This window comes from Hippocampus zosterae, chromosome 10 (genome assembly GCF_025434085.1).
Source record: "Hippocampus zosterae strain Florida chromosome 10, ASM2543408v3, whole genome shotgun sequence".
NCBI classification, from domain to species: domain Eukaryota; kingdom Metazoa; phylum Chordata; class Actinopteri; order Syngnathiformes; family Syngnathidae; genus Hippocampus; species Hippocampus zosterae.
This window is the reverse complement of record NC_067460.1, coordinates 8,589,346-8,605,977: the sequence shown is the minus strand read 5'-3', so window position 1 is coordinate 8,605,977 and position 16,632 is coordinate 8,589,346. Positions and strand designations below refer to the sequence as shown.

The 16,632-nt window shown below is 41.7% G+C and overlaps 2 protein-coding genes across 6 annotated transcripts in view; both read right to left on the bottom strand.

Moving 5' to 3' along the window:
- Positions 1–1,574, bottom strand: part of aplp2 (amyloid beta (A4) precursor-like protein 2) — a 51,868-nt gene extending 50,294 nt beyond the window's left edge. For 3 of the 4 annotated variants that reach the window (XM_052078894.1, XM_052078895.1, XM_052078897.1), the window contains exon 1: positions 1,258–1,573. In XM_052078894.1, the coding sequence (XP_051934854.1) occupies positions 1,258–1,329 (72 nt within the window). In that variant the 5' untranslated portion in view covers positions 1,330–1,573. Of the gene's footprint in view, positions 1–1,257 lie in introns of all 4 variants that reach the window. The other variant, XM_052078896.1, reaches the window with a different exon arrangement.
- Positions 1,575–3,790: 2,216 nt separating this feature from the next.
- coq8b (coenzyme Q8B) lies at positions 3,791–15,634 on the bottom strand. 2 transcript variants are annotated; one of them, XM_052078926.1, is made up of 17 exons: positions 15,477–15,597; positions 15,112–15,224; positions 14,444–14,625; positions 13,700–13,841; positions 12,147–12,352; positions 11,167–11,233; positions 11,029–11,100; positions 9,355–9,474; positions 9,154–9,239; positions 8,752–8,892; positions 8,605–8,686; positions 7,011–7,104; positions 6,127–6,268; positions 5,790–5,897; positions 5,643–5,708; positions 4,862–4,948; positions 3,791–4,679 (listed from the first exon to the last, which is right to left on the bottom strand). In XM_052078926.1, exons 2-17 carry the CDS (start codon positions 15,131–15,133, stop codon positions 4,374–4,376), a joined length of 1,923 nt encoding a protein of 640 aa, XP_051934886.1. In that variant the 5' UTR covers positions 15,134–15,224; positions 15,477–15,597; the 3' UTR covers positions 3,791–4,373. The 2 variants fall into 2 exon arrangements, with proteins under 2 accessions (XP_051934886.1, XP_051934887.1); XM_052078927.1 differs by lacking the exon at positions 15,112–15,224 and having other exon boundaries at positions 15,477–15,634.
- Positions 15,635–16,632: the final 998 nt, after the last annotated feature.

Here is a 16,632-nt window from a genome sequence, read left to right as displayed (position 1 = left end):
ATGTGTTGTGTTTATTGTTTTACTTTATGTTAACTGTTTTGTTAAGCGCTTTGTTACAGCTGCCGCTGTTGTGAAAGCGCTATATAAATCAGCATGTATTGTATTGTATTGTATTGCATTGTATTGTATTCACGGCAAAATAACGCCAGCAAGAGTGTCGTCTGTCATGCAAAATCACCTCCGCCCCTTTTCTTAATCCACTGTACAGCATTAAAGAAAATACATGGAAATCATGCAATCTCACAGTTCTGTTGAATTATTTTGAAGCCATTATCCGTGATATGATGAGCTCAACATAAAAATAGCTGTTTTGACCACCAGCCACAATCACTGGGATTGCTGTTATGAAAGAACAGCCCCCAAAGTTGAGAAGGGGGCAAATGCCATTCGGACCATCGTCAGACATATCACATTAGATATTATAGAGTTCAACATCCGTAGGATTCTTGACTAACTCTATTTCTTATAATGGTGATCAATGACAATGGTAAAATCCGGTGTCAGCCATGTTTAATTTATGATTATTGTTTATGGTGTAAGAGCAACAAACAGTAGATAGATACTATGGGGAAAAAAACATCCAACCGTTTTAAAAAGAATTATTAAATATCAAACCGAGAAAACCAGTTGCAGGAATAGAATAAAAACACATGTTATACCTCGAATAAATCTCGTGCATCCTTTAATCATACTAAAAGTTTTTAATTAAAAAAAAATATTCAACACCCAAAAACTGACGTCCAACAATAATGTGTGCAGACAAAACAGCATGTGGGGGTCTGGCTACGGAAACGCAGGGAATCAAAAAGGCTCCATTAGGGTTAAAAACGTCCTCCTCCGTGTTAAAGATAGAACCGAACAGCCAGCATGGAGGCAGGCAGGTTACTTTGTGTCATCTGCTGATTCCCCCGAGGCCTGACAAAGCCCTTCGTCTTTCATTTGATCACTGCACCACGCACCTTCTCGAATGAAAACGGGTGTGGGGAGGAGGGTTATCATATTCACCGTTTCAGGTCAGTCTGACAATACCAATATACATTTTAATTGAACGTTACCAAAATGCCCCCCCCCCCCCAAAAAATAGCACAGGAATGACCAGACGTGTTTAAGCGCCAACAAAACCACAGAAGAGCAATGTTGACATACCTCAACACGGTAATAAGTGCATATAAAACCACAAAAATGCTGTGACACCCGTATCCACCGTACACTAATATGTAGCTGGAAAACCATAAAAGAAGCTACACGAAAACGTACCTCGATGTATCCGGCCAACGACGGCACCACAACGGCCAAAACCAGAGCTAATATCACCGGGACGCAACCCATCTTCCACGAGTGGTAAATAACTCCTTTACAGAGCTGCCCGCGTCAAGAAGGCACACTTATAAAGTCCCAGGGCACTTCACGACGACAGGCGCTTTTCGTCACTCGACGAGCGGGACTGAGTCCTGCTCCTGCTTATTTACACGATCGCAGAAAAAAAACGCAGAGAGGGCATAGAGTCACGGAGTGGCTCCGGCGTAGAAATGTGGGCAGAGATTATTGGGAAGACTGCTCAGTGTATGGTGCCTCCTCCCTCATCTCTCCTCTCTCACTCTGTTTCGGCTCCTCCATTCGTACGCACTGCACGCATTGCGCCCTCCGGTGGCAATCAAGGGAAACTCCAAGCCGTTCACCAAGTCTGTACTATTTTTTAATCAGAGATTTGATTCAGAATCTGCCCTCAACTGTTTTCTCTAGAACATTATCCATCATTATGGATTATTATTATCCATCCATCCATTTTCCCGGTCGCAGGGGGTGCTGGAGCCTATCCCAGCCGTCTTCGGGCAGTAGGCGGGGGACACCCTGAATCAGTTGCCAGCCAACAACGCCCACACTCCCACCTAGGGACAATTTAGAGCAGTGGTCACCAACATGGTGCCCGCGGGCACCAGGTAGCCCGTGAAGACCACTTGAGTAGCCCGCCAGTGCCTGGACATTGTGATTTGCTAGTAGAAATTATGATTTAAAAATGCAAACATTGGCAGTACTGTGAGACATTTCGAAACACGATCAAAGTCTGACAATTTAAATCATCAAGTATTAAAAATAACCCATCCTCATATTATTGAAGGTATTTTGGACAAATATGTTATTTCAGACGTGTATCAATTTGGTAGCCCTTCACACAATCGGTACACATGAAGTTGCTCTCACCCTCAAAAATGTTGGTGACACCTGATTTAGAGTGTCCAATCAGCCTGCCATGCATGTTTTTGGAATGTGGGAGGAAACCGGAGCACCCTGAGAAAACCCACGCAGGCCCGGGGAGAAATTGCAAACTCCACACAGGGAGGCCGGAGCTGGAATCGAACCCGGTACCTCTGCACTGTGAAGCCAACGTGCTAACCACTGGACTACCGGGCGGGCCGCCTGTATAAACACAATAATTTTATAATAATACACACCAAGGTCGGCATTAGGTTTGCTGGCGGTCGCCCAAATGCAAACTCGTGTGGGAACAATAGCAACTCGGGTGAGAGAAAATAAAGACGAGGTCAATGGGAAATTAAGCAATCAAACAAGCCAAATCGATAAAGGAGGTCTCTCTCCAATGACTTCAACGTGAACTTTCCATGTGCATAATTACATGGACCACGTTTCCTTCAACGTCATGTCTCTCTCTTTCATTTATACCCCTGATAATGTGATTCGGTTTTTGGTTTCTGAAAAAAAAGACCAAGTCAATTATTTTAGCAGGCTGACAATATCAGATCAAATCTCTCCATAAAAGCTTCAATTCTGATATTTTATTGTTATCTCAATGTCAGGTGGCTATCTATCATAAAGAACAGGGTCGAGTAACAGTGAGCTCCTCACCAACTATGATTTGAGAGTTTAGGAATTTAGACCAATGCTACAGTTTAATGATGTCAGAAAATAAGGTGTTCTTGATTAACATTGCATGCATACGAATATGGACATGTAGCTGGCAATTTAAATAAAATGTGACAAGGGAATGAAGATGATGTCTCACTGACCATTGATTGCACTCCAGCAAGTCAACATATAAATTCGGCGTCCGGTAATAAAAAAGCAGTCTTAAAAGCAAGTCCAACACATTCTGAAGTTAGTCCAGTACATTTTCGAGAGAAGGGGCCATTTCTGAGCTATTTTTACCGCGCCCTCCAGGTTGAAGTATGACTCTACCACATATAATATGGCGGCTAGAAAGCCATAGTCTTTCGTGAACAAGGCGGAATCTTTATATGCTTCTCGCCCAGGCCACCAATTACACTGCAATCCCCAACTCCTTCACCAGAGGGTAGTGTAGTTGGTTATTCTCAGAATGATTTCTGGAGATTTTGGTGATATTATATTTTACATTTCTTACAATTAAATATGAGTACAGTATTTGATCTTGCTGAGGCGCACCTGCACTCATCAATACATAGCATTCCCTGAAATGTTCACCAGAGGGTAGTACTACTGTAGTCTGTACTTCGTAATGTTTGGTTTGGACCAATCGCGAACGATCACAGGTCCAGGCCTGCTCCTATTGGCTATGGGCATACCTCTCAACTCACCCGTTCACCCTCCTTCTCCAAATCGATACTTACCAAAAGATGACTGTGATATTTGCTTAGTTTAACAATAGTTAAGTTCACGATCACGATCACCTCACGAGACAACCAACATACATTGAACGAATGTGAGAATTGAGAGAGAAAGATGAGGACGGAGCAGCACAGGAGCAGACAGCATTTTTTGGGGTTTACATTTTTGGGTCACAAAAAGTGAATAATTTTAATTCGACATAAGATTTATTAATATGAGTAAGATTCAAACAGACATTGATGATATATATATATTTTTAAAGTAGGCTTCAACCAAACATATTTTTTTCAGAAGCAGAGCCTGACCAGATCATGTTCTTGTTACATAACAAAACTGTCAGGTTGCCTGTAGCAGTTCAGTAATTTTCTTAATACAACACAGTATAATTTTGTATACATCTGGGTAAAAACAACAACAACCACCACCACCACCATATAAGAGTTATTATCCTCACTCATCAGCTGTTCAAGCGTTTTATTGCTCCCTGTGGGTTTTTTTCCGTTTGGGAGATGGTCCAAAATGGCTTTTTAAGTCTTTTCGGTTGCCGCCTGCTGGTCGCTAGAGTAATGAGAGCTCTGTGGAAACTTGAGGAGTCACCGATTGACATTAATATTCAACCGCATTATTCAGAGCTCAATCAGCAGACAAATTGATAATAGGGGAGAAATTGAACACAGTACTCATAAGAGTACAGCATAGTCAAAGTGATTGTAATCCTCCATCACAGGAAGTATCCAAGCCTTCTTGACTGTCAGTCTCCTGGGAGTTGTCTACGCGCTGGCCTGGGCTACCTGACCAGTCTGCCTCCTCTGGTTGTACGCATTGTACACATCCAGAAACATTTCCTTGCACGGTATGCGTGCTTTCAGTTTGGAGCAGATGAGGAAGGAGCCGGCCATCTTGCGGTGGAGGGAGTAGGTCTCCTCTGGTGGGGGAGTGAGACGGTGTCGCAACATGACGGGGACGAGGTTCTGGATACGTTGGGTGGTGCTCTGGGTGCCAAAGTCAAAGGGCTCAGAAGATGCAAAAGCTTCACCAAGAATCATTACAGCCTCCACATGAGCATCATTGAAGGTCTGAGGACAAATGAATCCATAACAATAATCTTTAGCAAAAAAAGTGTGCACAGCAAATAGAGAATTGGATGGGGAAATATGAGATATGACAGCCACAGCAAGCAGAGGAAAAATAGAGATGGGCGGAGTTTAAACAATATGAAAAATAAATGAGCACAATACAGGAAATTATTTGATCTTACCTTGGTCTCGAAACCTGTCAGGAACTTAAGGTCTTTTGATTTAGAGAGAACAGTGGCTCGATCACTGACAGAAGCTGCATGCACTACCTGTATACAATTGACAGACAAAGATACACCCAATTTTAAACACAAATCAATTTTAAAAAAGCAACCCCCATTAGATATTTTAGATCACGGATGGGCAACTGGTTGGCCTGCGGGCCGCATACACCTACACTTGGAGCAGACCTCCATTTGATTTTTTGATTATGACTAAAATGCTTCTCCAACACTGCACTTCTGAGTTGAAATTAGACTGTTCATCACTGGATATACTGTAAATTGTGGTATCATTGAAGGCAGGGGTGTCAAACTCATTTCACATTGTGGGCCACATTCGGACTCGGTACATGTCAAGTGGGCCGGACCATTAATATTATACCACACGCTGCTATAAATAACCAAAATATCATGTCTTTCCTTCGTTTTGGTATAAAGAAGCATTGCCGCATTGATACCATCTGCAGTAATGGGTCTGTCTCAGTGACGGACTGAGACTGCTGTTTTCTTCTCTGATCAAAACAATGTTGTCTTCTACTCTGATCAAAACAGTGTGTCCCCCAGCGGATAATCATTTAATTGAATTTTATTAAAAATATTCACCCCGTGTTTTTAATGCATTTTTTTCACTTTTAAATTATCCCGTGCGCCTTATCGAACTTCCTTGGGGGCCGGTTCAGGCACGCGAGCCGCATGCTTGACGAAACTGATTGAGGGTGTCCATCCCTTGTTTTAATCTTACCTCTATGTAGTCATTTGTAAATGATTCCGGGTAACTTCTGCACGCTCCAAAATCCAACAGAACTACCTGAAGAAATTTTGATTTGCAAATGTTGACTGACTTTCATTCAAATCAGCATTTAACTGTGGAATATGCCAGGTTTCTTACCTTGTTTGTTTCTGAATTGTAAAAGAAGTTGGCCCAGTTTGGGTCTGTCTGCATGAACCTGAACTCAAAAAGTTCCCTGAGACACAACTGAAGGATGTTGAAGCAGATCTGAAAAGTTTCAAATGAGGTATGGGAGTTGATTAATGATTAATATCATAAGAGTGATGTTGCTTTTTGGTCCAGTGCTATTTCAAATTCTTATGAAACTAAAAGTGTTTTGAAATACAGTATCATAAAGTAAATGTGTCAGAATTGGAACACAGACGAGGAATTTGAAAACAGTTTCGGCCCTGTGACATACGCCCCCTTTATCGAAAACAGTTTAAATGAAGTAGACCTGGTTCCTGGTTTCTTGGTCCAAATCCACACAGCAGTCCAGCGGAACCCCCTGCACCAGCTCCATTGCTAATACTCTCCGCGTTGACAGTTCATCGATAATCTCAGGAACCTGGAAAAACGTGTCTCCCTCCAGCAGTGATCTGGAGGCCGTAGATATAAATACAATAATGATGACAAAAAGAAGTCAAATCACCCTCAGAATAGCGCAATCTGAACAATTCAACACAATTCTTTTTCTACCTGCTGAATCGGATTTTTACTGCCGCAGATGGGCAAGCGATAATTCAGTCAGGAAAAATTAATTCCATTGACTGGACCTTTACCCCTGATTTTCACCAAAGTTCAATGAGACCATCCTTGCACTTGCACCACTGTGAGTGGTGAGCAGTAATTAAAAAAAAATTACTACTGATGAAACTTCCCAGCCGATGACGAGACTGTAAAATTGTGGCCTTTTGTTTAATGTGACACTCTAAAGCTATTTTTTGTGTCGAGATAAAAAAGACTGGACCGAGGTTAAGTACAAACCAAAAACAAAAACAAATGCAACGTCCATATTTATTTTTGTTAAACCTGAAAGACTTTTTAGGCGGTATTTGACTTATGGAGCACTTTTCTACCTTAAAGACACTGAAAGTGCTTTAACACTGTGACAAAACTTCTCCAGTATCTGCTCATCCACCTACAGATGACCTCGCATCAAGCGCAACGGGAGCTTTCAGCAATCCCGTTGACTGCTGTTCCCTCAAGTAGTAAATAACAGATATCCTGAACAAATTAAATGGCAATTGGAACATATTTGGGTGTCACACTCAATATTGTGGCATTCGAGGAGCTCATAACTTCAGCAAACCTAATCGAAACTCCAATACTCAAACGTACCTAAATTTCTTGGCACACTCAGCCTCCCGGTCATAGTCGCATTCCCATGCCAGTTCTCGCTGAAGAACCTCCAAGCTGCTGTCTGCAAAGAGGCCTGGAAAAAGAATGAATCCATGCAAAACTAAGAATTCGAAAGCAAAGAAAAACGGTCAAGATTTTTTTCAAATGCAACAGTGTAGTTTCTGTAACTAAACAAACCATAGAACTCAATGAAAGATTTACATCTTAAGAACAAGCATTGTGGGATGGGTTCAACAAAAGTAGCTGTATTGTTGAGATCTTGAAAATGAACACCTGCCCAAGAATTACTCTTGAACAAGGATGCAACCTAAAGACCAGGAAATAGATAAGCAACAATCGCGCCACCCTGTGGTGTGAATCCCCAAAATTCTGACATAAATGTTTTCTAAAGCATAAAAATAAATCAAAATATTTAACAAATACATGCTGCAATTAGATTATTGCACAATAAATGAGAGTTGTGCATAATGTAAAAAACACAGAATAAAGAATAAAAAAGACCGATTGAACACTCTAAATTGTCTCTAGGTGTGAATGTGAATGTGAGTGTGGATGGTTTTGTTCGTCTCTGTATGGCCTGTGATTGGCTGGCATACGATTCAGGGTGTCCCCCGCCTACTGCCCGATGACAGCTGGGATAGGCTCCAGCCTCACTGACCCTAGTGAGGATCAAGCGGTTCGGAAAATGAATGAATAAAGAATAAAAATGATGGTCATTTAACTTTTAACTGTGTCCTCATCGTGTTTTGCCGTCTTTAGTTCATGTTCCCTCTCAGAAGTGGTTTTTGCCTGGCGTTTTGTAAAGAACTGATCCAAGGATGTTTGCATGTCGGCTTTTAACAACCCTTCGAAATCGCCCAAGGCAAACATTAGCATAGTGAGTGATCGCCCAACTAGTGAACACTTATTCTGGGTGATTCACATTTACATAAAACTATCGGAACGCCTCATCAAATCAGGTAATTTTCATCTGATCGGCGATGGGCAAAAATCATTCATTTTTTTTCCTTCTTAAGTTTTCAAGGTCCTTGAGTGACCAAATAAATTTGAGTTGCAACATTGAAGTGATATGCCATGGTTTTATACCACACAATGTAACATTTGGGATTTGTGTGGTGGCTTAAAATAGGGAAGAGGCAGAAAACCACATCCACACCAGTGCAAGGATTCCACAAAAATGCTTCTTGTCAACAGCCATCACGTTGGGATGCCTTTATTAAAATAAATGAATACAAATTTAAGGGAGTTGAGACAATTTGGTTGTGTGCCGTTGTTTGCGTCTGAATGCATAGGTGAGATATCAGATCAGGACTCATTACATACAACCCTAAAAAGTGCCTTGGACATAAACTAGAGTCTAGACTGTATGCAGTCCATAGGTAGGTTAACACAAAGGTTAAACTGTTATAAATTACGCCAAATGACCGAAGCACTGATCCAGTCAAAATACATGAATAAATAAATCAATCAAATTTACATTTCAAACGGAAAAATGGATGTTATTGTAGTTACAGATATAAATTAGGAATGTCTTCATTGCGAGACAAATAAAGGTTTTCTTATCTTATGTTACCTTCAGGTAGAACCACACTCAATTTCAGCACTGACATGAGGTTGTTTATGTCACTATGGATACTCTCTGCCACTCCTGGGTACTAAGAGGAAAACAAAAAAGAAGATCAATGCTGAGTCAGAGGATAATATTACATTTCCAACCTACCTGGATCTTCATTGCGATTTCTCTGCCATCTTTTAAAACCCCATGATGCACCTGTCCAATGGAAGCTGCGGCAAAAGGTTTGTCTTCAAAGAATGACAGCCTTTCTCTCCAACCCGGACCCAGCTCTTTCTCTAAAACATTCTACAAGTATGGTGCACATGGAGGGAAATGTAGAAATCAAATGGATAGAACATAAGGATACAAAGCATTTGTTTGTTAAAAAAAAAGCATTTCATGTTGTGAATATGGGTATTGTGTGTAGAATTTTGTTCAACTTTGGAATAAGGCTGTGAACATATATTGTGTGGAAGAAGTGAAGCACTGTGAATCATGTTTAGATGCACTGTATGCCTGTGCAATAAAAAGATCTGCAATTGAAAATGTTGCAACATCCCTGCTTACATTCATTTGCCTCGTGGGCATGAAGTCTGCACTCTGCCGCACCCTCTCAAAGATCTTTTGAAGCTGGGGGTTGATGAAGGAATTGTCTGGGGAGGAGAAAAAAAATACAAAGCTTGTTCGATACCATTAAACATTTGAAGATTCATCTGCATAAACGTAGGAAGGGCCACTATGCAGTGATTACAGGAGTGTGGCGCTTACCTTGTATGCTTAGCATCTGTCCTATCTTCAGCGCAGCTCCGCGTACTTTGCACAGTGTGTTGACAATTCTTTCCGCATTGGCTTCTGACAGGAAGGGGGAATCTAACAAGGCATTCATGTCTACAAGAAGAGTGACGTGTGAGTACATGCAAAAACGAGGACAAGGAAAAATTAAACATCCAGTTTTAGAACATCCAAGCCGTCTTCACTGGAGTCGAGAATCTCAGGCATGAGGCCAATTCGATACGTCTAGCTATATACAGGCTGTGATTTGGTAGGAAAAAAAAGTTATTTTTCAGGGAGATGTGATTCGATTCAGTTTGGGAGCAATATGGTGAGTTTCAATACGATAATTCAATTTGATATTCCTGATTTCTGTGTTATTTGCATACAAAACCTCCAGTTCATCACACCAATTTTAATATCACACAGCAACTACCCAAGGAAATCTAAAATGCCAATCAATTTCATTGATTAAGGCACAAAAAAAATGTTTCATCGCAAAGTAACTGTGACTAATGACAAGGAAAGCCGAGTTCTACTTCACAGGCAACACCCTAGCACATCATTTGTTGAATTGAGAAATCACACAAATAGAATCTGACAGACAAAGTGAAGTAGGCTACAAGAAATAAACGCTTCATGCCACGATTAAAAGAAATTCACGAAAAAATGAGGGGGGAAAAAGTATTTGAAATGCATCAGTCAGGAAAAGGTTATAAAATCATTTCCATGATTCTGGGGCTTCAGCAAACCACTCTCAGAGCCATTCTCCACAAATGGATAAAACTGGTAACAGTGACGCGCATTCCCAGGAGTGGTTGACCAGCCAAAATTACTCCCAATTACACGACTCATCCAGGAGGTTGCAAAAGAAGAAGAAAAAATATTTGTGTGTGTCTGTGCATTTTATTAACACGATATATTTTTGTGTTACTATACACTGCACCCTAAGCATCTATCAGTTTCACTCTCATGAAAAAATAATTTTTAAAAAATCTAATATAGCATGACCTGCATCACCGGAGGTTGTTAGCACTCAGCAGTCTGCAATTGCAACATGAGATCACAGCTGTCGCGATATATTTTTTATTTATTCTTCTATTTCAAAGTTTGTTCTATCTTAGCCTCTCAATGTCCGCTCCACAACTGTACGATTATTGTATTTAAGGGTTTCTGGTGGATTTTGTATCGATTGAAGAGTCTGCTACGATGCACTAGTACAGGGGTCACCAAACTTTTTGAGAGTGAGAGCTACTTCATGTGTCCTGATTGTGTGAAGGGCTACCAAATTGATACGCGTCTGAAATAACATTTGTACAAATTAAATTTAATAATATTAGAACATTAGCTAGCTAGACGTATACTGTAGCTAGCTAGTTAGATAGCTAAATAGGTAGCTATAGAATCTATAATACTGCCCATGTTTGCATTTTTAAATCATAATTTCTATGAGCAAATCACAATCCTAGCACTGGCGGGCTACTGGTGTGGTCCTCACGGGCTACCTGGTGCTCGCGGGCACCACGTTGGTGACCCCTGCACTAGTATCTCTCTCTCCTTGATGAACAGATATCCGTTCGAATCGGTTTATCTTTCCAAAACCTAGCTTACAGGCATTTTACCTCTCGGCCACCCTAAAAGCCATTTTCAGAGAATGTTCGGACAAATTACCTTTTTGTTTGCCTCCCAGTGACTGCTTCGCTACTTCTGCGAGGGCACCAATCCCCAGACCGACTGCCAGCCCTGTGGCAAAGACATGTTTCATGCGGGGTTTGCCAAATTTCAAAACTCCAATCGGATCATTCATACCTCCAAAATTAACCAGCCTGCTGATTCTTGTTGCCGGCACCTTCCTCTCTCGAGCACGGTCATTCAGCTAAATGAAGAGAAACCACAATTTATTGAAAACATGGCATGTTATTTACGTACACAGTCTCTACCCAACACACACTTACAGGGGTGCCCAACTTATTTTGACCGAAGATCTCATTTTCAAGCAACCAACCTCCCGCGATCAAACCAATAACGCATGTCCACGCATACAAGAGTTTGTGAAATCACTTGAGTAGCGACCTGACGCGGAGGCATGGGACGCAATTGCGGAGCGTGTTCAGTGCAAGAGCATCACGGGTATCGTTTTAAAATCCTTCTCCTGGCCCTCTGGATTCCCATTCTTTGCCAGTGCCACCACTGAATTGCAGAATCGCAACATCTCTGATCGCAAGCTGCAATTTCAGACTGCTGACTGCTAACAACTCCCAGTGATGCAGGTCACGCACCACTGGAGGTTAAAAGTGACCCGTTTTTTTTTTAAATTACCGCTGTTTTTTTGTTGTTGTTTTTTTTACTTTTTTTCTGTCAAAGTGATAGGATTCATAGGGTGCACTGCACATAACACAAAAATATATAAATGCTCATAACAGGCACACAGACACACAAATCTTTTTCCCCTCATTTCCCGCTAAACCCGTTGTGACCGACTTGGGACCAGTCTGCGGCCTACTGGTGGATCGCAATCGACTGATTGAGCACCCCTGCACTATTATTTATTTCGAAAAATTACTAAAAAGACAATAATAGTAAATCATAAGCTGTGACAGTGTTTAAAAAGAAGAAAACAATCCATGCATTTATTTGCGGCACTTACAAAACCCCGAGAGGGCATAAACAGTGCCGGAATTTACTCCACTAGGGATTTGATGCTCAGTACGGCAATAAGCCATTAAATTAAAAAGGACAATTCAACATTAACCCATTTAATTCAGTGTGTCAAAAGTAACTCGACGTACCCTCTGTCGAGCAGGTTTGACCAAGCCCTGCTTGACCTCCCTCGCCTTCTTGATATCTTCTGGTGTGAGTCTGGTCACCACCGTATCATGGACACATCTAGTCAGATGGTAAAATCTATTGGGCGCAAACGTCGTGTGGAGGAAGCGTGTGTTCTGACCTGGCCAGCCAGGACCTGTTGAAGACGCCCCTGGACTAGGATGGACTCCTATGGTAGATCACAGCAAGCGCCGTTCTTATTCAATACATCAAAATTGAGCCAACTGAAATACATATAGTTCAAACAAATGAAAAGAAATGATAAATAAGAATATCTTAGGGCCACCGCACCCTTTGAGCGATGCAGTTGAAATCCACTGCGTGCTAGCGCAAAAAAGAAAGTGCAGTTTTATTTTTGTCATACAACTTAACGACAGCCAACACCATGAACAAAGTCCGCAATGAATTACAAGTACCGGTAATTAAATTCACATTGTACTGCTATTCCGCTTCAATGACAAATTACAGTTTTTTTCCTACAACACAACTGTTTGTTGAGTTTGCGTTACGTGCATCAACATGTGTGTTGTTCTATACAAATTTGCCCACGCTGATGCATTACATGGCGATGGGATGTGTGGACTCCCAGCAATATAAACTCAACCAAGATTGCGTTGTGAGGCTCCATATACAATATGTACTTTTTGAAATGTTTCTGTTACAAATCTGTGAATAAAATATTTGAGTAAATTATCATTTTAAAAAATTGTGTAGGATTAAAAAGTGCCACATTGTATTAGTCCACCCTGTCAGTGTACCATGTGGACTTGCAAAAATGAAAGGAGGCATGTGCTTGGTCGGACTGAGGCTGAGCTTTCCATCCAACTTGAATGTTCATACCTCAATGAGAAAACGCTAATGAGCCCTATTAGCGGGCAAGAACTACGAATTGTGTCTGCAGTGTTGCCGACTTAAGTAACAATATGTTTTTGCAATGTTTAGCGACTTTTCTGTCATCTCTAGCAACAATTTTTCCAAAAAAAGAGACAAGCAAAAAATGACAACGGTGTTAGCAGCATTCTTATTTCCTGCACAATGGAGGCAAGAGGGCCAAGAGAATTAGTAAATCTACAGTTTCATAGACTGTACATATTTGGGTGTATTCTAAGCTCTATTTTGGAGCCCTGGCTAGGAACAGCGATAATGAGTTCATGGTTGGCGTACAAAATGAATATTCAATTTGTCAAGTCTAAAGATGTCATTTGAATTGTCACTTGTAATTTTGTTTCAAATGTAGATTTCCTTAACAATACATATAATATCTACATACGTAGCAATTTATTGAAACAAGACTATATGATATTTGTATATACAAGTTCAAAATTGAGATTAGCATGTTGGCTTGGCCCACGGCATGTGGCCCCCTTGCAAAATTAATTGCCCACCACTGGTAACAATAGTTACAGTACCAAAATATCTGTCGCCACCCCCCCCCCCCCCCCCCCCCGCTGGACTGAGATGATTTTCCGAACATTCTGCTATGATGATAATGAATAACTAAAGGTACAGACAATACCTGGAGCACTGTGGTCCGTCTGGGTTTTGTCATTAACATCAGGGGGGAACTCTGAGCCCACAGCCCATTTGGTAGCTTCATCAGTATCCACATTTTCCCAGCCCTCCATATCCGGAAAGACATCTTCCTTGACAGACTGTTGCTAAGGACATGATTGGAAAGGTAATTAAATTACAAAACTGTTATACATCTACAATCGAGCCACATAATTCTCTTCAGGAGTTGTTATCAAACATTTTTGTGAATAGAGTTCGTGACAAATTTCAAAAACGCAAAATGGTGGATGCACTGTGAATAACACAGTAAACAATCACAATGTAAACTGAATTTCCTAGAGGAGACATTATTTTTTCACAATTTCTAATCAATTCCCAGGCGTCTTAGTAACATGTCTTCAAAACGCTTTCATCAAAATACCGGTACCTCAACTATCAAGAATTACAGACCCGGCGGTCAACACCCTCAATTTTAATATTAATTTGATCTTTCTGAAATGAGACTCTGAGGGGGGCTGCCCTGTGTCATCCAGTCAGCAACCGGTGTCCATGAACTGGAGATGACAGATTTTGTTACAATGATGACTCGAGGTCTGAATGATGCATGTGAGCCCCCAGATAGCATGGATTGCATTTTCTCAACATAAATCAGCAGTTCATCACCAAGCCAGTTTAAAAATTTTGCAAGTTTAGTCCTAAGGAAAAAAACTACATTTGCAAGAGGGAAACACAGCATAGGGATTCTTACCGCATTGCTCCCACCCATGAAGGTGCTCACAAGGCCTTCCACCACTTCCTGAGCAACTTTAACTCCTGCTGCCAATGAGGAGTTGCAGGTAATTAATCTTAACTGCTCTCCCTGGGTGGTGATCAGAGCATACCCCACTTTATTTGCCCCGCGTAGTACCTGCAGGACTTCTGAGATCACCACTGTGGACAGAGAGGTGGAGAAGGTATGAGAATAGCTGAGGAAAAGCACTTTACGAACCTTCCAGTAGGTTTGCAGAATTTTGCTTTGTGGAAAAACAATACACACCGTGATAATGCTTTGTCAGTGTATTAGACGCTGTGCTCTATGTTTGTCATTCTGGTGGATGGTTTAACCTAGGGCAAGTCCTCATGAGCAACCATCCAGCCTGTTTTAGATGTCTCCCTCCTCCAACACACCTGATTCAAACGATCAGCTAAATAGCAAGCTTTGCAGAAGCCTGATAATCTTCTGACCATTTGAATCAGGTGGATTGGAAGAGGAAGACATCTAAAACTGGCTGGGTAGGGGCTCTCGAGGATCGGACTTGTACAACACTGACTGAACCCGTTTGTGTTTTCATCACGTGTCCGCATCACCGATCTAATGTTGTCAGCAGTACGGATATTCAAGTGGCGAATACAAAACACGCGGGTACTATAGCTTACGCGAGCAATGACAGCCATCCATCCATTTTCAACACCGCTTATCCTGAAGGGGGCCAGGAGTTGCTGGAGCCTATCCCAGTTGACTTCAGGCGGAAGGGAGACAACACCTTGAACTGGTCGCCAGCCAGTCGCATGGCACATACAGAGACAAACAACCATTCACACCCACATCGTCACTGAGTGGTAACCGATCCCACGCTGCCCACACACAAGTCAGGCGAGTGTATCAGTACACCATCAGAAACTGCAAAACAGCCTTTCCTGCCCTTTTTGCTAACAAAGACAAAAGCGTGCGATCTTGACACAAACAACTATTCCTCAAAGCGAGATAACGAATGCAGTATTACCAAAAATATTATACTTACTTTTTTAGAATGGCTACAGTTCACTTTAAGCTATTTACAATCCGACCCTTGAGGTCGCCTTATGTCTGTGTGCAAGGCAAAATATGCTTACGGAAGACGCGGAAGTGAAGTTTTGACCAACGTCATAGCGATCCAATCATATCGCCCAAAACAAATGCTTAAAAAAAATGGGCGTAATTATTAGGCCAATGAAAGAAACGAATTGATGACAAAGGGCGTCTAGTCGAGAGAATGTGTCCAGTCGGATACATTGTAAGGAGGGACTAAAACGAAGGAGGCCAATTGGAATCGATGGGAGGTTGCATGTTTCGAGGACGCCACGTTGCACGTGCACTGTTGGGACGGCCTCAAATCTTGCTCCGGCCTTCCTGTGTGGAGTTTGCATATTCTCCTCGTTCTTGCGTGGGTTTTCTCCGGGTACTTCCGTCTCCTCCCACATTCCAAACACATGCATGGCAGATTCATGGACCACTGTAAATTTTCCCTAGGTGTGAATGTAAGAGTGAATGGTTGTTTGTCTATGTGTGCCCTGCGATTGGCTGACTACCAGTTCGGGGTGTACCCCGCCTACTGCCCGAGGACGGCTGGGATAGGCTCCAGCACCCCACGCGAGCCATGTGAGGATAAGCCGATCAGAAAATGGATAGATGGATGGATGGGTTGTGCGTGCATGTGTGTGAAACCGCGTGATGTTATTGCTGCATTCGAGGAAGGTGGGAAATCGTAGGAATCCCACTCGGATTGTCCTGATTGCGACCTCAAAGCGTTCGAGCCAAGTGTCAAGTGTCAACAATAAAGTCTGATTCCTATAAATTGTTTCTTATTTTGGTTCATCACATTTCCCACCTCCAAAAGAACGTGTTTATAATTTTCGTAAATTGTATACAGTATTTCATTCATTTCACCGAATAACATGCAGGAAAAGAACGGCATATATTTATGCAGTTAGTGTGAATCATGTTGCATTACCTGAAGTTATTTTAAATAACTAATGTAGTAATTGGTAAATGTAAATATATGTTTATAATCTTGTAAATTATGTTTTGCCATTCACCCTCCATGGGATAGCCATTGTCGAGCGACGTCACATTGAAGTCAGTCGGTGAACTCGGTCCTTCCCCAAGCCCCAAACTTCGCAACTCAGATCTCCCAGGTG